General features: G+C 43.3%; 1 protein-coding gene across 1 annotated transcript in view; it reads left to right on the top strand.

The window, feature by feature from the left end:
* The window catches only part of UBAP2 (ubiquitin associated protein 2), a 133,260-nt gene that overhangs the window by 44,826 nt on the left and 69,192 nt on the right, over positions 1–19,242 (top strand). Inside the window, exons 6-9 of the mRNA XM_058171953.1 lie at positions 4,472–4,549; positions 10,968–11,022; positions 13,897–14,000; positions 16,327–16,379. Coding sequence (XP_058027936.1) covers positions 4,472–4,549; positions 10,968–11,022; positions 13,897–14,000; positions 16,327–16,379 — 290 coding nt within the window. The remainder of the gene's footprint in view (positions 1–4,471; positions 4,550–10,967; positions 11,023–13,896; positions 14,001–16,326; positions 16,380–19,242) is intronic.

Below are 19,242 nucleotides of genomic sequence, written 5' to 3'. Positions count from 1 at the left end.
CTGAAACATTCCCATATTGATCAATTATTTCCAACAAAGATTTACTAGAATTTATAGGGTTTGTTTTGAAAATTTCTATGGCTGCCCAACTCACTTACGATGACTCTTAAGTCGCCTATAGAAATATAACCCCAAATAAAAAAACCCAATCAATTCCCACCTCTTTGGTGACTACAATAAAACACACCACTTGATGGGCTCCATGTCACGCTGGCTTCCCCAGGCTTACTGGCAAAACCAGGTCTTGAGGGTCCCAAAGATGGTTTTTTCAAGAGGCAGCTGGACTTTGTGTTTTTTCATTGAAGATGTTTTGCTTCTCGTCTAAGAAGCACCTTCAGTTCTGACTGTATGGTGGGGAATGGAAAGATTTATGCTCCTTTTAGACAGCTGGTCATTTGCATTCTTTTAGAAGGTCATTGAGGCCACTTGGAATTTTATCTTTGTCCTCAGGGTCACCTGAGTGGTGAAAATGGTTCCTGTAGTCTGCAATGTTTTCCTCTGGGAATCCATTCCTACTCTCACATCATTCAAAGGATGTTCATCCTAAATTGTACAGCTAAAAGCCGGGAGAGATTCTCAGCCATGCAGGTCACGGTTGTCCCAAAGGTGCTTTTTCAAGAGGCAACTGGACTTTTCTTGTTTTTTCTTTGAAGACGTTTCGCTTCTCACCCAAGAAGCTTCTTCAGATGAGAAGTGATGCAGAGCGGAAAAAGTTTCTTGGATGAGAAGCGAAACGTCTTCAAAGAAAACCTAGAAAGTCCAGTTGCCTCTTGAAAAAGCACCTGGATGACTGAGAATTTCCACAGACGTGTCTTGAGGGCCATTTAAAAGAATGTCAGGGGGGCCCCCAATCTTATCTCCAGAGGGATGATATTCCACAGGGAGGAAGCCGTAATAGCTCAGGCTGTAAGAAGCCTGTTATTAAAACACAGCTGCCTGCAATTACTGCAGGTTCTAGTCCCACCAGGTCCAAGGTTGACTCAGCCTTCCATCCTTTATAAGGTAGGTAAAATGAGGACCCAGATTGTTGGGGGAGCAATAAGTTGACTTTGTAAATATACAAATAGAATGAGACTATTGCCTTATACACTGTAAGCCGCCCTGAGTCTTCGGAGAAGGGCAGGATATAAATGTAAATAAATTTTAAAAAAAGCCGCCATTGAGAAGGCCCTTCTTCTTGGTCTCACTTTTTTGCACCGAAGCCCCAGACGTGAAAAACTGTGCAGCCACCCTCATCTCTGGCCTTGCAAAGGAGGAATAAGTGCAGCGTCTCAAAAGAAATGAGGGGATGTGTAGTGCAGAAACACACAAATGTCTTTAGCATTTTGGTTTATTTTTTATTCTTTAACTAAGTCTTGGAGATCCCAGCAAGGCAAGAGAGGGAAGAAATCTTGTTCTGAATGATAGGCTGGAGAAAAAAAGTTCCATTAGGACTTAAATGTAGAAGAGGGAACACTAGCTTTTTAATTGTTAAGTATTTTTTTTTTAGTTGTAAGCCTCCCAAAATCATTGATGGAGACGGACAACTGTAGAAAGTGAATGAATGAATGAATGAATGAATGAATGAATGAATGAATGAATGAATAAACAAACAAACAAACTCTTTTCCCAGTGTCCTATTTTTGTTCATCCCTTTCTGGGACTAAAAAATACAGGTAGTCCTTGACTTACAACCACAATTCTGCCGAAAATTTATGTTACTAAGTGAGACATTTGTTAAATGAGTTTTTGGACTCTTATGATTTTTTTTTTTTACTATAGTTGTTAGGTGAATCATTGCATTTGTTAAGTTAGTAAAACGGTCATTAAGTGAATCTGGCTTTCCCCATTGGCTTTGCTTGTCAGAAGGTCACAAAAGGCTGCCTGACAAGTAAACTTCACAACAGTCTCGTTCAGCAGCAGAAATTTTGGGCTCAGTTGTGATCATAAGGACTACCTGTACATTCCTTTCTAAGAATACTGCTCCAGTGTTGTCCATTTTTAGATTTTGTGAGTCTCGAGTGTACCTGGAAGGGTCCAGAAATGTTCCCTGAGAGGTTTTGGAGATGGTGGTTAGGCGAGGCTCTGTAAGGCCATCTTTAATTTTGAATTGTTTTGTCTTGTTTTCCTCCTCCACCTAACTAGACTTCGTGGGAGACGGTAGGAGGCAAGAAGAAAAGCCTTGGAAAAGAGAGCTCAGAAAACAAAGAGAACAGAGAAAAGCGAGGGGACAGAGAAGTGAGCCGTGGACGGGGAACTTCCAGCAGAAGAGGAAGAGGGGGCAGCCGTGGTCGAGAGTGTAAGTCCCAGATTTCGGACTGCAAGGCGCGGGGTGGCCGTAGTTAGAATAGAAACAGAAAAGAATTCTTTACTGGCCAAGTGTGATTAGACACACAAGGAATTTGTCTTCAGTGCATAAACTCTCAGTGTACATAAAAATACATTCATCGAGAATCATTAGATACAACAGTGATAGTCATAGGATACTAAATAAGCCATCAAAATCATACTTGGAAACTAAATAAAACAATATAAATCGTAAAGATACAAGCAACAAGGTTATAGTCATAAGTAGAAGGAGATAGGTAATAGGAAGGATGAAAAGAATAATATTAATACAGCCTTACTAAATAGTTTGACAGTGTTGTGGGAATGAGTTGTTTAGCAGAGTGACGGCATGGGGCAAAAGCTGTCCTTTAGTCTAGTTGTTCTGGTATGCAATGCTCTAGAACGGTGGTAGTCAACCTGGTCCCTACGGCCCACTAGTGGGCGTTCCAGCTTTCATGGTGAGCGGTAGGGGTTTTGTCCGATAAGCACTTTCCTTTTTTTAATTTAATTGACTTAAAAAAAATAATTCATAGCATTATTTAAAAACATTTTCATTAGGTTTTCATAAAATTCCCCGTGACAATTTAAATTTCTGAAAATATACTATTTGTATCGCCCGTGCATAAGTTTAGTTCATGTTACGTAAGTGAAACTAAATGGCGCTATAATGGAACTGCAAACAAAAGAGCCTCGTCCCAGAATAGCTCGCGCGTCTCCCTCCACACCACCCAGCTGTAACAGACAAGCAGAGCTAGTAGCTGGTGCCCCCTCCCCCCAAACCCAATCCACGATGCGCAAGAGGCATGCGCAGACGAAGATACAAGGCACATTACTGTGGAACCAGTGGGCGGTTAGAAAATTTTACTACTAACAGAGATACAAAAGTGGGCAGTAGGTATAAAAAGGCTGACTACCCCTGCTCTAGAGCGTCGTTTTGAGGGCAGACATCGAAACAATTTATGTCCAGGATACAAGGGGTCTATAGAGTTGCTTGCAGCTCGACTAGGAGCACAGCACGATGGGCTTGAGCGCCTTTGTTATATGTTTAAAAGCTGATGGGGAAGCACACACACAAACACACACACAGCTGCCCTGGGAAGAAGCTTAATCCCGATTGGCTTTTGCTGGGTCCTTGATTCCTCTACCCCAGGGTAAGTGAGAACAGTGGAGTGATTTGGGGCCCTGATGGAGAATGTGCGAAAGGCAACCCACAAATGCTCAACTGCGGCACCTGAACAGTCTTCATTTCAGTCCTTTGAAGAAGGCTTGGGGTGCCTCACAGACATTTCAAAACTGTGAGGGCATTGTAACACTCAGTAAAACAACTCTGCCATATAAACAAAACCAGAAACAAAGCAGAAAACCATGGGGTTCTTGGTGCTCTCTGAGCTTGCTTGTTTTCTTGTGGATGTTTCATTGCCCAACTAGGTAACATCATCAGGGCTAGGGAGGGTGGCCTTTGCGGCCTGCTTTTTTTTTTTGGTCCCAGAACACATCCTCTCCAGCAACCTACACCAAAATAAGTAGGGATTAATATCAGACAAATAAGCAGAAAACGGTACCCTAACTCAGGAGTCCCCAACCCCAGTTTGAGGCCCAGGTTGGGTGTGGCCAGCTTGACGTCACTCATCTTGAAAACGGAGCGGCCCTCCTGAGCTCCATTTTCACTGGCAGAGGGCTGCAGGAGACCATGGTAGCCGGAAACGGAACCCAGGAGGCCTCCGTGTGGCTCTTCCGAGCTCCGCTTTCACTGGCAGAGGCCTTCACTGGTCCTTCACTGTTTCTAGGGCGGGCCCACGGGCCAGATCTAAGCACCCTGCAGGCTGGATCTACCCGCGGGCCTAGAGGTTTGACACCCCTGATTTAGATAAATGAAAGACAGCATGAAAATGTATAATCAGATGAATGGAAAGAGACTACAAGTTGCAAGCCGGTGGAAAAATGAAGGTGTGTTGTTAAACAAGGGTTGATTACCACGTTGCGTTAGCCACATTGACAAAGACAATGGGCAACAGTTACATTTGCCACCAATCCTTGCACCCTCCCTCCTTCCCCTCTTGCTGTCTTACGTTTGCGTATAGTTGAAAATATCTGACTAAACTATCTTATCTAAAAATGATGCGTATGTTCTGAGATTATATTTCTGTATTTCTCTCATCTCCAGTTAGAGTCGAAGAAAATGGAGTAGAAACGCCACCTGGGGATAGGCCTTCTGATCGTGGCAAACGTGGCAAGGGGAGAGGTAAAGTACACGTATTTACACTCCTTAACTGCTTGTGTTCCAAGTGGTTAAGCCACCTCCCCTAATATTGTTTTTAATAAAGAAAACCACCTCAAAAGGAACAGTTTGGGTAAAAAGCTTCCGCGGTGCATTTTTTGCAACTTCTTGGATGGAAGGTCTGCTAAAACAAAACATTTATTTTTAATATTTTTAAAATTTTTTAACCGGGGTTTTATTATTTTAGGGTTTGTAATTTTAAATTTTAAATTTTTTAATTGGCCATTTTTCTAATATGCTCGGTTTTAAACTGTTGTTTTAATTGTATATTTTTTGATGTTTTTATCTTTTGGATGTACACCGCCCTGAGTCCCTTGGGAGAAGGGCGGTATAAAAATTTAATAAATAAATAAATAAATAAATAAATAAATAAATAAATAAATAAATAAATAAATAAATAAATAAATAAATAAATAAATAAATAAATAAATTTGTTAAGTGCGTTTTGTCCCATTTTACTAATTTTCTTGCCAACATTAAGTGAATCACTGCAGTTAAGTTTGTCGCCCAGTTGTTGTGAATCTGGCTTTCCCATTGACTTTCTGTTGTGGCCTGTCAGCTGCTGGCCTCTCCAACAGCCGAATCAGAGGAGGAGGAGGAGGAGGAGGAGGTGTGGGAGCCAGGGTCAGCATCAGCATCAACCTGAGAGCTCCGAGGGGGAAGAGAGAATGGAGCTGGCAGAGAGAGAGACAGAGGCGGAGCCTGGGCCGTCCGTCAGCCCTCAGGTAGAGAGTCAACATCCCCCAGGTCTGGAGGTGGCTGACGAGGAAGAGGAGGAGCAGCTGGGTCCAGTGCCTGACACGTGGAGGCGCAGAAGGCAGGGGAGAGGAGAGCAGTGGAAATCTATGGGCCGGTCCTCGGGACGGAAGAGCCACCGCTGCTTGTGAAGCCCCAATCTAGCTCTGGGGATAAAAGGCAGGTGACAGAGATGAATAGGTGTGGCAGACAACTATTCATCTCCCTGCCGGACAGACTTCTTAGCCTGCATTGAAAGAGAAACTTTTTGCCGGGGCTGCTGGAGCTCCTAATAAAGGAATCTTTGAGTTCACTTCAGAGGGTTTGTCGTGTTTGGGAAGCTGGGTCAGAACACTTTGCTTGTCAGAAGGTTGCAAAAGGGGATCATGTGACCCTGGGACACGGCAACCGTCATAAATATGTGCCAGTTACATCCGAATTTCGACCATGTGATCATGGGGACGCTGCAACGGTCGTAAGTGTGAAAAACAGTCATAAATTACTTTTTTAAAGAGCAGTTGTAACTTCCAACCGTCACTAAACAGACTGCTGTGAATCAAGGACTACCTGTAATTAAGTCTCAAATCAGCTGGACGGTGTAGAAGATTGTGGAGGTTTATCAATAAAAATCTCTGCTAAACTGCCCCTGATTAACCTTTTATTTTCTTCTCCAACCTTGAGCGTAAAATAAAATTCTTGGCTTGGCCAGGTGTTGAAATCAGCCTCTGCTGCCCAGAGTTTGCATGTTAATCTCCTGCTACTAAAACAAAGACAAAGTCCTCCAGTGGTATTTTTTAACTTCTAAGCAAAGCAGGATTACAGTTTGAACGGGCACCACAGTCAAAACTTATAGTGACAAGCTCAGTTGCACGACTGACACCTTTATGTTCTTCAGTGAAGACTTAATCTGAGGAAGAAGAAGAGGAATACATGTTATCTCTCTACTTTTCACTGAGTGAATCGCAAAATGCCGGTTTCTCAGCAGAGCAACTGGTCCGGTTGTCCTCTTCCAGGCCTACCAGCTGCCTGTCAACTCTGGGGTCCAGAAGCACAGCTGAGAATGCAAATTATGGCAGAAGCCTGGATTGTTGGACTTGGCACCCTGGCAGAGAACTTGGCAGCCCTAATAAGCATGTTTGTCAACATTAGCTGTGGAGCTTCTCAATCATCCAGCTCATGGTGGTTCCAAAGGTGCTTTTCAAAAGGCAATTTGGATATATTTTTTTTCCCCTTTGAAAATGTTTCGCTTCTCATCTCTGGAGATTCTCAGTCCTCCAGGTCACGGTTATCCCAAAGGTACTTTTTTGGACTTTTCTGGTTTTTCTTTGAAGACGTTTCGCTCCTCATCCAAGAAGCTTCTTCCGCTCTGACTGGATGGTGGGGGAATGGAAGGATTTAGAATATAAGAATATTCTAAAGAACATAAATCGGTTTGTCAACATTATCCCTGGTCCTATGGTTCAGATTTGGCAAAGCGGACCGTTTGTGTTTATGAATCACAAAACTGCGCCTCACTTATTGCGGCATGTGGAGGAATTTACACAACTGAATGGATAACATCATCATCCTGTTTATGAACATTTTCAGGGCTGATAACTCATTTGAAGATGCTGTTCTCACAAAAGATGGAGAAAGATCCGATAGCCAAGTCCCAAATAAACCCCACAGGAAGCAAGGAAGGAGTGGAGTCCCCTGAAGGGACTTACTTTATTTTTCGGAGTATAAGACGCACCTTAGTTTTTGGGGAGGAAAATAAGAAAAAAGCTGATTGGCAGGTAGAAGGGCCTCCCGGAATACCCCCAATCAGCTGTTCCCAGAGGTGAATTTTAGCAACAGGTTCCTTGGTTGTGAGCTCTGTGCCTTGCTTTTTTTTTTTGCTTTTTTTTCTGCCTCTGAAAGCCTCCGAAGCAGCTTCAGACAAAAAGCCTCTGAAGCTCTGTTTGGAGACTTTTTCTTTGAAGCTCTGTTTGGGGGCTTCTTTTCTGAAGCTCTGTTTGGAGGCTTCTTTTCTGAAGCTCTGTTTGGAGGCTTCTTTCTGAAGCTCTGTTTGGGGGCTTCTTTTCTGAAGCTCTGTTTGGGGGCTTTTTCTTTGAAGCTCTGTTTGGGGGCTTCTTTTCTGAAGCTCTGTTTGGAGGCTTCTTTTCTGAAGCTCTGTTTGGAGGCTTTTTCTCTGAAGCTTCATTTCTGATGCTAACCTCAGTTTGAGAAGCTGGGCGGGGCTACATTCGGACCCAGATTTTCACCCTCTTTTTTGGGGGAAAAAGGTGCGTCTTATACTCTGAAAAATACGGTAGTCAGTACCAGGGTGCAAGGTTTATCTTCCCAAGAGACTTGGTAAAGTCAAGTGTCTCTTTTCTTAAGAGGGTTAGGGAGGTGGTGTCGAAATGATTTTTTCCCCCTACACAGCTACTGCTTGTCCGAATAATAGTTAAATAGTTAAAACCGAAAAAAAGCAGAGGAGCAGAAGGACAGGAAGGTAATCCCTAGCACTTTTGTCTCTTCATCTCTCCAGTCTGTGTATTAATGGCTTTTATACCAACTAGAGCAGTGGGACGAAACATTAGGATGCAATGAATTTACAAAACAGGTCATCCTCCATTTACAACAGTTCACTTAGTGACTGATGACCGTTTTTCACACTTAACGACCGTTGCAGCATCCCCGTGGTCACGTGATCAAAAATTCAGTTTTATTTTCCGGTAATCCTGTGAGAGAGTCCTTCCTTCCTTCCTTCCTTCCTTCCTTCCTTCCTTCCTTCCTTCCTTCCTTCCTTCCTTCCCTCCCTCCCTCCCTCCCTCCCTCCCTCCCTCCCTCCCTCCCTCCCTCCTCTTCCTTCTCTCTCTCTCTCTCTCTCTCTCTCTCTCTCTCTCTCTCTGTACTGCAAACCTTGAGTTGCTTATATTCTTACATATAAGAATAACATTATATTGCATTTCTTGCTGTTCTACCCCTTTGCTGTGTTCTGCTCTAGAGGTGAAGGGCCTGCCAGCCTCCAATTTATCAGTAGTTGATGTTGAGTGTAAATCCTGATCCCTGCTGTGTTTTTAAAGCCTTACTAGCCCTTGAGCACTGACTGATTGTTCAAGAAACTGATTTACAGTCAGAAAAAGGCGACTGGGGAAAAGGCAGAGGGGAATGGTAAAGGACCCAGCTAAAAAGGAGGATAGCAGATTCTAGCCCAAGGCCAGCCACTAATCTTAGCAGTAGAAATGTTCTGGAAATCAAGTAAATCTGAATAATGGGGTCATTTCTATGGGACTGCCTGTGTTTGCAGGCCTAGACTGCGGTCGCTAAATTCTTGTGGATCCTTGGCGCTCCCTGAGCTTGGTTGTTTTCTTGCAGATGTTTGATTACACAAATGGGTAACATCATCAGTGCCAGAAGGGTTTGCTCTCTTGTCTATATACAGGTAGTCCTTGACTTATAAACAGTCCACTAAATCACTGTTAAAACGGCACTGAAAAATGTGACTTAGGATCGATTTTCACAGTTACGAGCTTTGCAGCATCTCCTTGATCAAAATTTGGATGCCTTGATAACTGATTCATATTTATGACGGTTGAAGTGTCCCGGGGTCACGTGATCCCCTTTTGCGTCCAACTGACAAGCAAAGTCAATGGGGAAACTGGATTCACTTAACAACTGGGTTACTAACTTAACAACTGCAGCGCTTCACTTAACAACTGTGGCAAGTAAGGTCATAAAACGGGGCAAAAATCAGTTAACAAATGTCTCACTTAGCAGCAGAAAGTTTAGGCTCAGCTGTGGTCATAAATCAAGGACTACTTGTATTTATGTCAACTTGGTAGTGAGAATATTTGTTCTTAGGCTGCATCTTTGATACAAACATTTTCTCACATGTCGCTTTCCATATTTCAAAAATTCTTGAGGATTAGAAAGTTGTTCAGAGCACATTTGGTCATTGCTGCTTTGGGACAAGAAAATAAGACAATGAGAAAAAAACCACAAAATCTTCTTTCATATCTCCAGATAGATGAAAGATAAATTCTAATAAATTCTACAGCAGCTCACCTGTTGCAAATTTCAGTTTTTATTTTCCCGGTAATCCTGTGAGAGAGTCCTTCCTTCCTTCCTTCCTTCCTTCCTTCCTTCCTTCCTTCCTTCCTTCCTTCCTTCCTTCCTTCCTTCCTTCCTTCCTTCCTTCCTTCCCTCCCTCCCTCCCTCCCTCCCTCCTCTTCCTCCTCTCTCTCTCTCTTTCTCTCTCTCTCTCTCTCTCTTTCTCTTTCTCTCTCTGTACTGCAAACCTTGAGTTGCTTATATAAGAATACATATAAGAATAACATTATATTGCATTTCTTGCTGTTCTACCCCTTTGCTGTGTTCTGCTCTAGAGGTGAAGGGCCTGCCAGCCTCCAATTTCTCAGTAGTTGATGTTGATCCAGATCCCTGCTGTGTTTTTAAAGCCTTACTAGCCCTTGAGCACTGACTGATAGTTCAAGAAACTGATTTACAGTCAGAAAAAGGCGACTGGGGAAAAGGCAGAGGGGAATGGTAAAGGACCCAGCTAAAAAGGAGGATGGCAGATTCTAGCCCAAGGCCAGCCACAAATCTTAGCAGTAGAAATGTTCTGGAAATCAAGTAAATCTGAATAATGGGGTCATTTCTATGGGACTGCCTGTGTTTGCAGGCCTAGACTGCGGTCGCTAAATTCTTGTGGATCCTTGGCGCTCCCTGAGCTTGGTTGTTTTCTTGCAGATGTTTGATTACACAAATGGGTAACATCATCAGTGCCAGAAGGGTTTGCTCTCTTGTCTATTTATTTTATTTATTTTATTTTTTTTACATTTATACCCCGCCCTTCTCCGAAGACTCAGGGCGGCTTACAATGTATAAGGCATATATATACAGGTAGTCCTTGACTTATAAACAGTCCATTAAATCACTGTTAAAACGGCACTGAAAAATGTGACTTAGGATCGATTTTCACAGTTACGAGCTTTGCAGCATCTCCTTGATCAAAATTCAGGTGCTTGGCAGCTGGTTCGTACTTACGACAGTCGCAGTGTCCCAGGGTCACGTGATTCCCGTTTTCAACCTTCTGAAAAGGAGAGTCAATGGGGAAGCTAGAATCACATAACAACTGTGTTACCGACTTAATAATTGCAGTGGCAAGAAAGGTAATAAAATGGGGCAAAATTCAATTAACTTGCTTAGCAACGGGGGGAGAGAGAGAGAGAGAGAGAAAGAGAAAGAGAAAAGCAAAGAGCAAAAAACCCCTTCCTTCTAGCACTGATGATGTTCCCTCGTTGGGTCATGAAACGTCTGCAAGAACACAACCCAGCACCAAAGAATCCGCAGATCAACCCTCAGCTACAAATATCCTCTTCTTCTATTGGTCTTGTGGCTTTTTAAAATCGAGCCTTCCCTTAATTTGATCCTGCATTCCTACAGTTTGGACTAGGAAGTAGAACCAGGTTTTCTCCGTTCTTCCTCTAGCGTCCTTACAAATATTAGTTCTGCCAAGTTACCTTAACCCTAAACCTGGTTTTGCTTTCTTGTCCACGATGCATTTTACCCTTAGAAGGAGAGGAAAAAAGTTCTTCCCCCCACCCCTTTCCTTGTTTTCCTCTTGAAATTCCGTTTATCCACTTTGCCCTTTGAAACTAAGTTCTTCCTTTTTCTGTAGGATTTGGACGGGCCAGAGGAAGAGGAACTGGGAGATTTTCAGCCCAAGGCATGGGGTAGGTTTTTAATAGCAGGTTGGACATAAGATTTGTACTTTGATTACTTGTGGACCAAACAATACTGCTTAACTGTGCATGGTTGGAAATACTTCAAATTTTGTTGAGCAGGACTTTCTGCCTATTTCCCTTAGCAAAGGAACTTATAAAAGGAGAAAAGCAGTCAAATCAGAAGTCCAGAAAGCCAGTTTGTAAGTCTTTCTTAGGCTTGGAAGCCAGCTGGATGACCTGAGGCCCTTTATTCCCTCTCGGGCTCTGAGAAGCTGGCTAATCAATAAAATCTCATTGCATCATAGCAATAGCCCCTAGACTTATACTGCTTCACAATCTGGGTCCTCATTTCATCGATCTCGGAATGGTAGGGGGCTGAGTCAACCTTGAGTCGGTCATGATCGAACTCCTGGCTGTGGGCAGTTAACTTGCAATATTGCATTCTAACCATTGCGCAACCACAGCTTTTAAATAGAATAAGAATAAGAAATAATAGGATAGAATGGAATTGAATAGAATCCTTTATTGGCCGAGTGTGATTGGACACACAGGAAATTTGTCTTCGGTACATAAGCTCTCAGTGTACATAAAGCTATAAGTGATACCATGCATTGATAGCTTGGTTTGAAGATCTAGGTGAATACAGTTCGGTAACAATGGTTCTCTTGTAGAGTACCTAGTGCTCTCTGATCTTGTTTGCTTTTTTGCAGACGTTACCCAACTAGGTAACATCATCAGTGCTGGAAGGGAGTGGGATTTGCAGAGAGGAGGAGGTATCTGTTTATGTATAAATGGCTTGCCCTGTCAGTATTAATAAGATTGTTCCTGATAGTTCATTGATTAGGCTGTTGTTTACCCTGGGGACCTCTGAGCTGGGTAATTTTCTTGCAGACATTCTCATTTCCCAACTAGGTAACATTATCAGTTTTAGAACGGATTGAGGTTTGCTCCGTGCCCTTTGGTTGTTTTTGCTTGATTATTTTGATCTTGTGTTTACTGTACAGAGTCACAATTGCGAAGTTGGCAGCTATATAACTTGCTATAATAAGGAAAGTGGCAGTGAATAAGCCCCTCATACAGGACAACGTTTTGTTAGCAGATCTGCTTTAATGGGCAAAAATATCACGGCAACTTTGACATTTAAAGGGATTGTTTTCAGTGCTGACTAATAAATCTAAGGGAAACTATTTTGTGCTGAGTTACATTACTGGTTGTTTTTCTCCCTCTGTCTTCACACCCACGCAAAGTTTTCCAATTTCCCTTTTCAACCTGGAAATTTTGTATAAAGTATCAATATTGCCCCACTGATCTATGACTTGATCTACTTTATGGATGTCTTGTTTTAGACAGTTTTGAGAGTGAAGGCCCACAAAACATCCCACTTCGTGAAGTAGCCCATTTCAAGCATTTTGGTAAGGACTAGACCAGTTCAAAAGGAAATGCTTTTCAGATCCATACTGGCAATTAAATTAAAAGTTTTTCTTTTCTCTCTATTCATCCTATTTCCTCTACTTCTGTGGATGCTAAACACGGAGGGTTCCTGGATGTGGCCAGACTTGGTTGGCCCTTCCATGGTCTGGATTCCACCAAGAAAGCACATGAGATCCTGGCTCCAATCTCCAGAGATAGTGGAGGGTTGAAATACTGACCCGAAAAACTGAAAACAGGACTCATCTACAACATACTGTGTAAAGACTGGAACTGACACTGTGTAGGACAAATGGGCAGAAGATTAGGAGAAGACTGCATCCATGAACACCAGCTGGCAGTCAGAAGACAGGATGAAAGCTTTTGATTTCACAACATATGGACAGACTCAACCGTAGTTTCAGCTGGGAAACTGACCTTCCTAGACCAAGCCAAGTCTCCAAATGCTAGACAATTCCTGGAAGCCTGGCACTCAGACAAATCGTCTGTCAATAGATACATAGACATAAATAACATCTACACACTCTGGAAAATGAAAAAGGGATCAGGAAAACCAAACCGCCTCCCCTCGGCAGTCAACACCCAGCTGAGCATGGATTAACACTTCAAGATTAACATTAGACCAACAATCAAGAAATAAACAACACTCCAATCAAGGAACTGCCAAGCAAGCTAACAGTAACCAGCCCAAACAAAGAATCTCTTAAAACCTCTCCCGCCAGCACAGACAGGCTAATTAATATACATTGAGAGCAAAGCTCACTCCCTTCTAACACTGATGATGTTACCTAGCTGGGTAATAAAATGTCTGCAAGAAAACAACCAAGCTCAGAGAGCACCAAGGCCCCACGGTCCTTCTCCCCCTCCCAACCGCCTCCTCCCTTCTAGCACTGATGATGTTACCTAGCAATAGCAATAATACTTATATACTGCTTCACGGGGCTTTTACAGCCCTCTCCAGGTGGTTTACAGAGTCAGCCTGGGTCCTCATTTTACCGACCCTGAGTCAACCTCGAGCCTGGTGAGATTCGAACTGCCAAACTGCTGGCAATCGGCAGTCATCAGAAGTACCCTGCAGTATTGCACTCTAGCATTGCGCCATCACGGCTCTAGTTGTGCCGCATTGGGTAGTAAAACATAAGTTGAGTAGTACTACCTAGTTGGGTAGTAAAACATCTTCAAAGAAGCAAACAAGCTCAGAGACCATCAAGGACCCCAGAGTTCTCCTCCACTTCCTCCCTCCCTCCTTTCTAGCACTGATGACGTTACCTAGTTGGGTAATAAAACTTCTGCCAGGAAACAACCAGGCTCAGAGAAGACCAAGGACCCGTCAGAGCGACCTCTGAGGCCTCTCTAGGTTGGAAGGGAAAATGGTGGGCTAGGCTGAGCAGACAATTACCGAAGCCTCGCTTTCTCTAAGAGTTCTGACTTTTCTCCACCTCTCTTGACCTGTAGGACGTTTAACCCTGCAGATTACACCGATTCCTCGGCCACTGACGGCTTTGGGGCAAAACAGGAGTCTTGGGAACTGGGAGAAAACGATGCAGCTGAAGGAACAGGTGAGGGAACGCCAAGGTTACATATAACGAGCCTGTCCCCAATTGCCAATCGCAGGGTGATAACTGCCATGCGTTTCCCGATGACAGCAAAATGTGCATCTTTTCCTGAGAATAGTTGAAGGTAAGGTGTAGGTGCTGCCCGTTACGTTACCTGCGAAACAGTTTTCAATATTTGTAGGGGAATATTTGTAGCTCGGGTTTGACACGAGAGAGGTCCTTGGTGCTCTGAGCTTGCTTGTTTTCTTGCAGACGTTTCTTGACCCAAACTAGGTTTGCAAGGAAACAAGCAAGCTCAGAGAGCACCAAGGACCCCTCAAAAGAGTTTTCCATTGCCACGTTTGTGTGTGTGTATGTGCGTGCGTGCGTGAGAGAGAGAGAGAGGGAATGAGAATGATGTGGAACTAAGAACTTGGTTTTCTACCCACCACTTATCCTGACCACTCCCCACAAAGGAAGGATGCCACTTTATACCCAACTCAGCACTTCTTTGATCTTTTCTGTCGAAGCTGCTTGTGAATCCTTCTTTTTTGCGATCTGTGCCACGAGGAAGAGACAGAATTGAGTTGGAAGGGATCTCAGAGGTCTTCTAGTCCAACCCCCTGTTCAAGTAGGAGACCCTATATCATATCAGACAAATGGTTGTCCAAGTCTCTTCTTAAAAGCCTCCAGTGATGGAGCACCCACAACCTCTGGAGGCAACTTCTGTTCCACTGGTGAATTGTTCTCGCTGTTAGGAAGAGGTTTCTGAAAATGAACCGTTTTAATTTTGGCAGAAAAAAAATCATTTTGACCACTGGAGACTTTGCTCGGTGACCCAAAACGTGGGTATCCCTACTCTGAACTTGACTTGGCTCTTCTCTCTCTGTCCTGAGCTGTTAATTTGCATAGTTCAGAAATACTTTATCACAATAGCAGGCTGGGAGGGCTTGTCTTAAGATGTTGGCAGCGTGGGCCAGATCGTAGCTTTTGTACTGATGGCCGGAACCAAAGCTTAGAAGACCCTACTTTCTATCCGGCCTTTATTTCTTTTTTTTTTTTAAATAAACAATTCAAGATGGCGAACATACCTTGTACAGGTCGTTCTTGACTTACGACCACAATTGAGGTCAACATTTATGTTGCTAAGTGAGACATTTGTTAAGGGAGATTTGCCCCATTCGACGACTTTTCTTGCCACGTTTGGTAAGTGAATTACTGCAGTTCAGTTAGTAACACATGGTTGTTAAGTGAATCTGGCTTCCCCATTGCTTCTGAGAAGGTCGCGAAAGGGGTTCACATGACCTTGGGGAAAAAAGCAACGGTCATAAATATGAACCAGTTGTCAAGTGTCTGGCTGTAACCCACATGACCGTGGGGATGCTACAATGGCCATAAGTTTCAAAAATGGTCATAAGTCACCTTTTTTCAGTGCCATTGTAACTTGGAATGGTAGGTAAGCAAGTTGGTGTAAGTTGAGGACTATCTATAGTCTTCCTCTTTTCCTCACAACATCAACCCTATGAGCTGGATTGGGCTGAGAGAGAGAGGACTAGCCCTAAGTCACCCAGTTGGCTTTCAGGCCTAAAATAGGACTAGAACTCGCAGTCTCCTGGTGATTGGCCCAAACTTACCCAGCTGGCTTTCAGGCCTAAGGGGGGACTAGAACTCGCAGTCTCCTGGTGATTGGCCCAAACACACCCAGATGGCTTTCATGCTTGAAGTGGGACTAGAACTCCTGTCCTCCCAGTTTCTAGCCTGATGTCTTAACCGTAGACCAAACTGGTTCTTTTGAACTGTGTGGTTCAATGCATCCTTTCCCTCTTTCATATGTTTTTATCCTTTTTATTAGTTTAATAATTTGCTATAGTAAGCACCTCTTGGAGTACAGCGGAAAACTTTTCAAGTGATCCGAGAAACAGATGCCTCCTTCCTTCCTAATCACAGTTCTCCCACCTACATTTCTGTGGTGGGCAGGACACGGAGTGGCTGAGGATTGATTGTACAGGTTCGCAGGTAGTTCTGGCCTTCTTCTGTGGATAAGACTTGGTCCAAAAGCAAAATTCGGATTTTTTGGCTTTAGTGAGAGCAGAGTCATTTTCTTTGGCAGGGTCTGATAGCTTGCATTAATATTGATTGGTAGCCCATAGGTTTAATCCTACATGTTTTCATCTGTCAGATGTAATCGCATCTGTAATCCAAGACGGGGAAAATGTATGGCCCTCTAGGGGACTACAACCCCTAACCATTGTCCATTTTGGGTTCGGCTGCTTGGGAATTGTAATTTTAACAAGGTACCGGTTTCCTTAAGAAATGAGCAGTTTTTTCTGATCAGCCCTTTGTTCTACAGGAGCATGGAAGAATTCAATAGAAGAATGGACGGCTGAAGACTGGAACGAAGATGTAAGTCTAGATGTTGTTGGTTTTGTTACTGTGCAGTGCCGGTTCTCTCTGTTGCAGAATACATGGCCTGACTTTTAAACACTTTTAACTTCTTGAATGTTATTTGCTAATTTTAATCCTGGGGTAAGATCACATGAAGTGTTAGTACCGCTTTCTAATGCCTTTGTAAGGCCACACTTGGAAGACTGCATCCCATTTTGGTCGCCACAATATAAATAAGATGTGGAGGGCAGAGAAGAGCAACAAAGATGATTAGGGGACTGGAGGCTAAAACATATGAAGAACGGTTGCAGGAATTGACTATGTCTAGTTTAATGAAAAGAAGGACCAGGGGTGACATGATAGCACTCTTGCAGTGTTTGAGGGGCTGTCACAGAGAAAAGGGGTCAACCTATTCTCCAAAGCACCTGAAGGCAGTTGAAGAAGCAATGGATGGAAACTAACTAAGGAGAGAAGCAACCTAGAACTCAGGAGAAATTTCCGGACAGTTAGAACAATTAACCAGTGGAACAACTTGCCTCCAGAAGTTGTAAATGCTCCAACGCTGGAAGTTTTTAAGAAGAGATTGGGCAGCATATTTGTCAGAAATGCTATAGGGTCTCCTGCTTGAACCTCCAAGGTCCCTTCCAACTCTGTTATTCTATTCTAAATTATTTTTTCAGAGGACTTAAGCGGAGGCTAGGCAGATCTCGTAAAACCTGTGCTATCACAACTTTCTGAAAATCTACACTTTTAAGATACGGAAAATACAGCTACAGGTAGTTCTCAACTTACAATCATTAGTTTAGTCAGCATTTGAAGCTTACAATGGCACTGAAGAAGCGACTTACGACGCTTCGCAATTAGGAGCCTTGCGGCATCCCCATGTCACATGATCAAACTTTGGAGGCTTGGCAATTGACTCATATTTATGACGGTTGCAATATCCTGGTGTCATGTGAGCCCCTTTTGCAACCTTCTGACAAGCAAAGTCAAGGGGGAGGTGAGATTCACTCAAAAACCACACTTAACAACGGTAGTGATTCGCTTAAAAACTATGGCAAAAAAGGTTGTAAAATGGGGCAAAACTCACTTAACAACTGTCTAGCTTAGTAGCAGAAATTTGGAGCTCAGTTGTGCTTTTAAGTCGAGGATTACCTGTACAGGCATAGTTTGTTTAGTAACCATTCGTAGTTATGGTGGGACTGAAAAAAGTGACATGACCGTTTTTCACACTTATGACCTCGGCAGCATCCCCGTGGCCACATGATTTATATTCAACTGCTTGGCAACCGACTCGTATTTATGACGGTTGCAGTGTCTGGGGATCATGTGTTCATATTTTGAGACCTTCTGAAAGGCAAAATCAACGAGGAAGCCAGATTCACTTAACAACCCTGTCGCTAACTTAACAACTACAGGGATTCACTTAACAAACGTGAAAGAGAAGTCATAAAACGAGGCAAAACTCACTTAACAAATTTCTCACATACATTTTGGGGCTCAGTTGTGCTTGCGAGTCCAGGGTTACCTGTATTGTGTTCCTTGTGCAGGTGGTGGCTGAAAGTGCCATAGGTGTTGCATCGGTCTGATTGAGAAGCTTCTAATCGCTTCTTCAGAGAACCCAAAATAACATAACATAACATCAGAGTTGGAAGGGACCTTGGAGGCCTTCTAGTCCAACCCCCTGCCCAGGCAGGAAACCCTACACCATCTCAGTCAGATGGTTATCCAACATTTTCTTAAAAATTTCCAGTGTTGGAGCATTCACAACTTCTGCAGGAAAGTCGTTCCACTTATTAATTGTTCTAACTGTCAGGAAATTTCTCCTTAGTTCTAAGTTGCTTCTTTCTTTGATCAGTTTCCACCCATTGCTTCTTGTTCTACCCTCAGGTGCTTTGGTGAACAGCCTGACTCCCTCTTCTTTGTGGCAGCCCCTAAGATAACAAACCATACATTTAAGGGATGGTTGTCCGTGGTTCGTCCTCAGACCTGACTGGAACCGAGCTTGCTTCTCAAGCAAGAGTGGAGATTTTGGCCCGGAGAACTTGCCCGGTCATTTGATTCCAGCAAAATTCCCAATTTAAACCAGCTGCTGGTTTCAAGGAATTGTCAGTTTCCAGAAAGGAATTCTTGGTGGGTTTTTTGGTTGTTGATGTTGTGCCTCACTTAGATTCTAGCCAGCATTTCACAGGCAGATTAAATTGCTTCTCAGAAATCTTGCGGGCTTCTGCGTAACCTAAAACCTTTCAGCTGTTGTGTGGATCAAGTGACCTCATAATTGCCACTGTTTTCGGGCAGCTTTGGGAAGTGTCTTGTTTACCTTTCTGGACAGGCCAGAGCAGCAGCTCCACCCCCAAGCGAAGAACAATTATAGGCTGGTGTATTTTAGGATATAGAGACACTTTTCTTGCTTTGGGAGTTGCTTGCAAGAGTTAGTGTTGTGTGTTGACCTACCAATGTATTGGGGCATTTGTGGCCTTTTTTTTTTTTATTTGCATTTATATCCTGCCCTTCTCCGAAGACTCAGGGTGGCTTACATTGTGTAAGGCAATAGTCTTCATCCATTTGTATATTATATACAAAGTGTAAATGTAAACAAAAAAAAAAAAAAAAGTCAACTTTTATTGCCCCCAACAATCTGGGTCCTCATTTTACCTACCTGAATGGTTCAAATAACCATTCCTTCCTCCAGTCTATGGAGATTCTCAGTCATCCAGGTCACCCGAAAGGCAGAAGCATATCCACCCCAAGGATAAAACACCCAGACACAAACTGAGCAACGTGGTATATGCAGTACAATGCAGTGAGCCGGGTGCTGATCTGTACATTGGGGAAACAAAACAGCCACTTCACAAATGCATGGCACAACATAGGAGAACAA

This window comes from Ahaetulla prasina, chromosome 2 (genome assembly GCF_028640845.1).
Source record: "Ahaetulla prasina isolate Xishuangbanna chromosome 2, ASM2864084v1, whole genome shotgun sequence".
NCBI classification, from domain to species: domain Eukaryota; kingdom Metazoa; phylum Chordata; class Lepidosauria; order Squamata; family Colubridae; genus Ahaetulla; species Ahaetulla prasina.
Note: the sequence above shows the minus strand (reverse complement) of the source record. Positions and strands in the feature narration are given on the sequence as shown.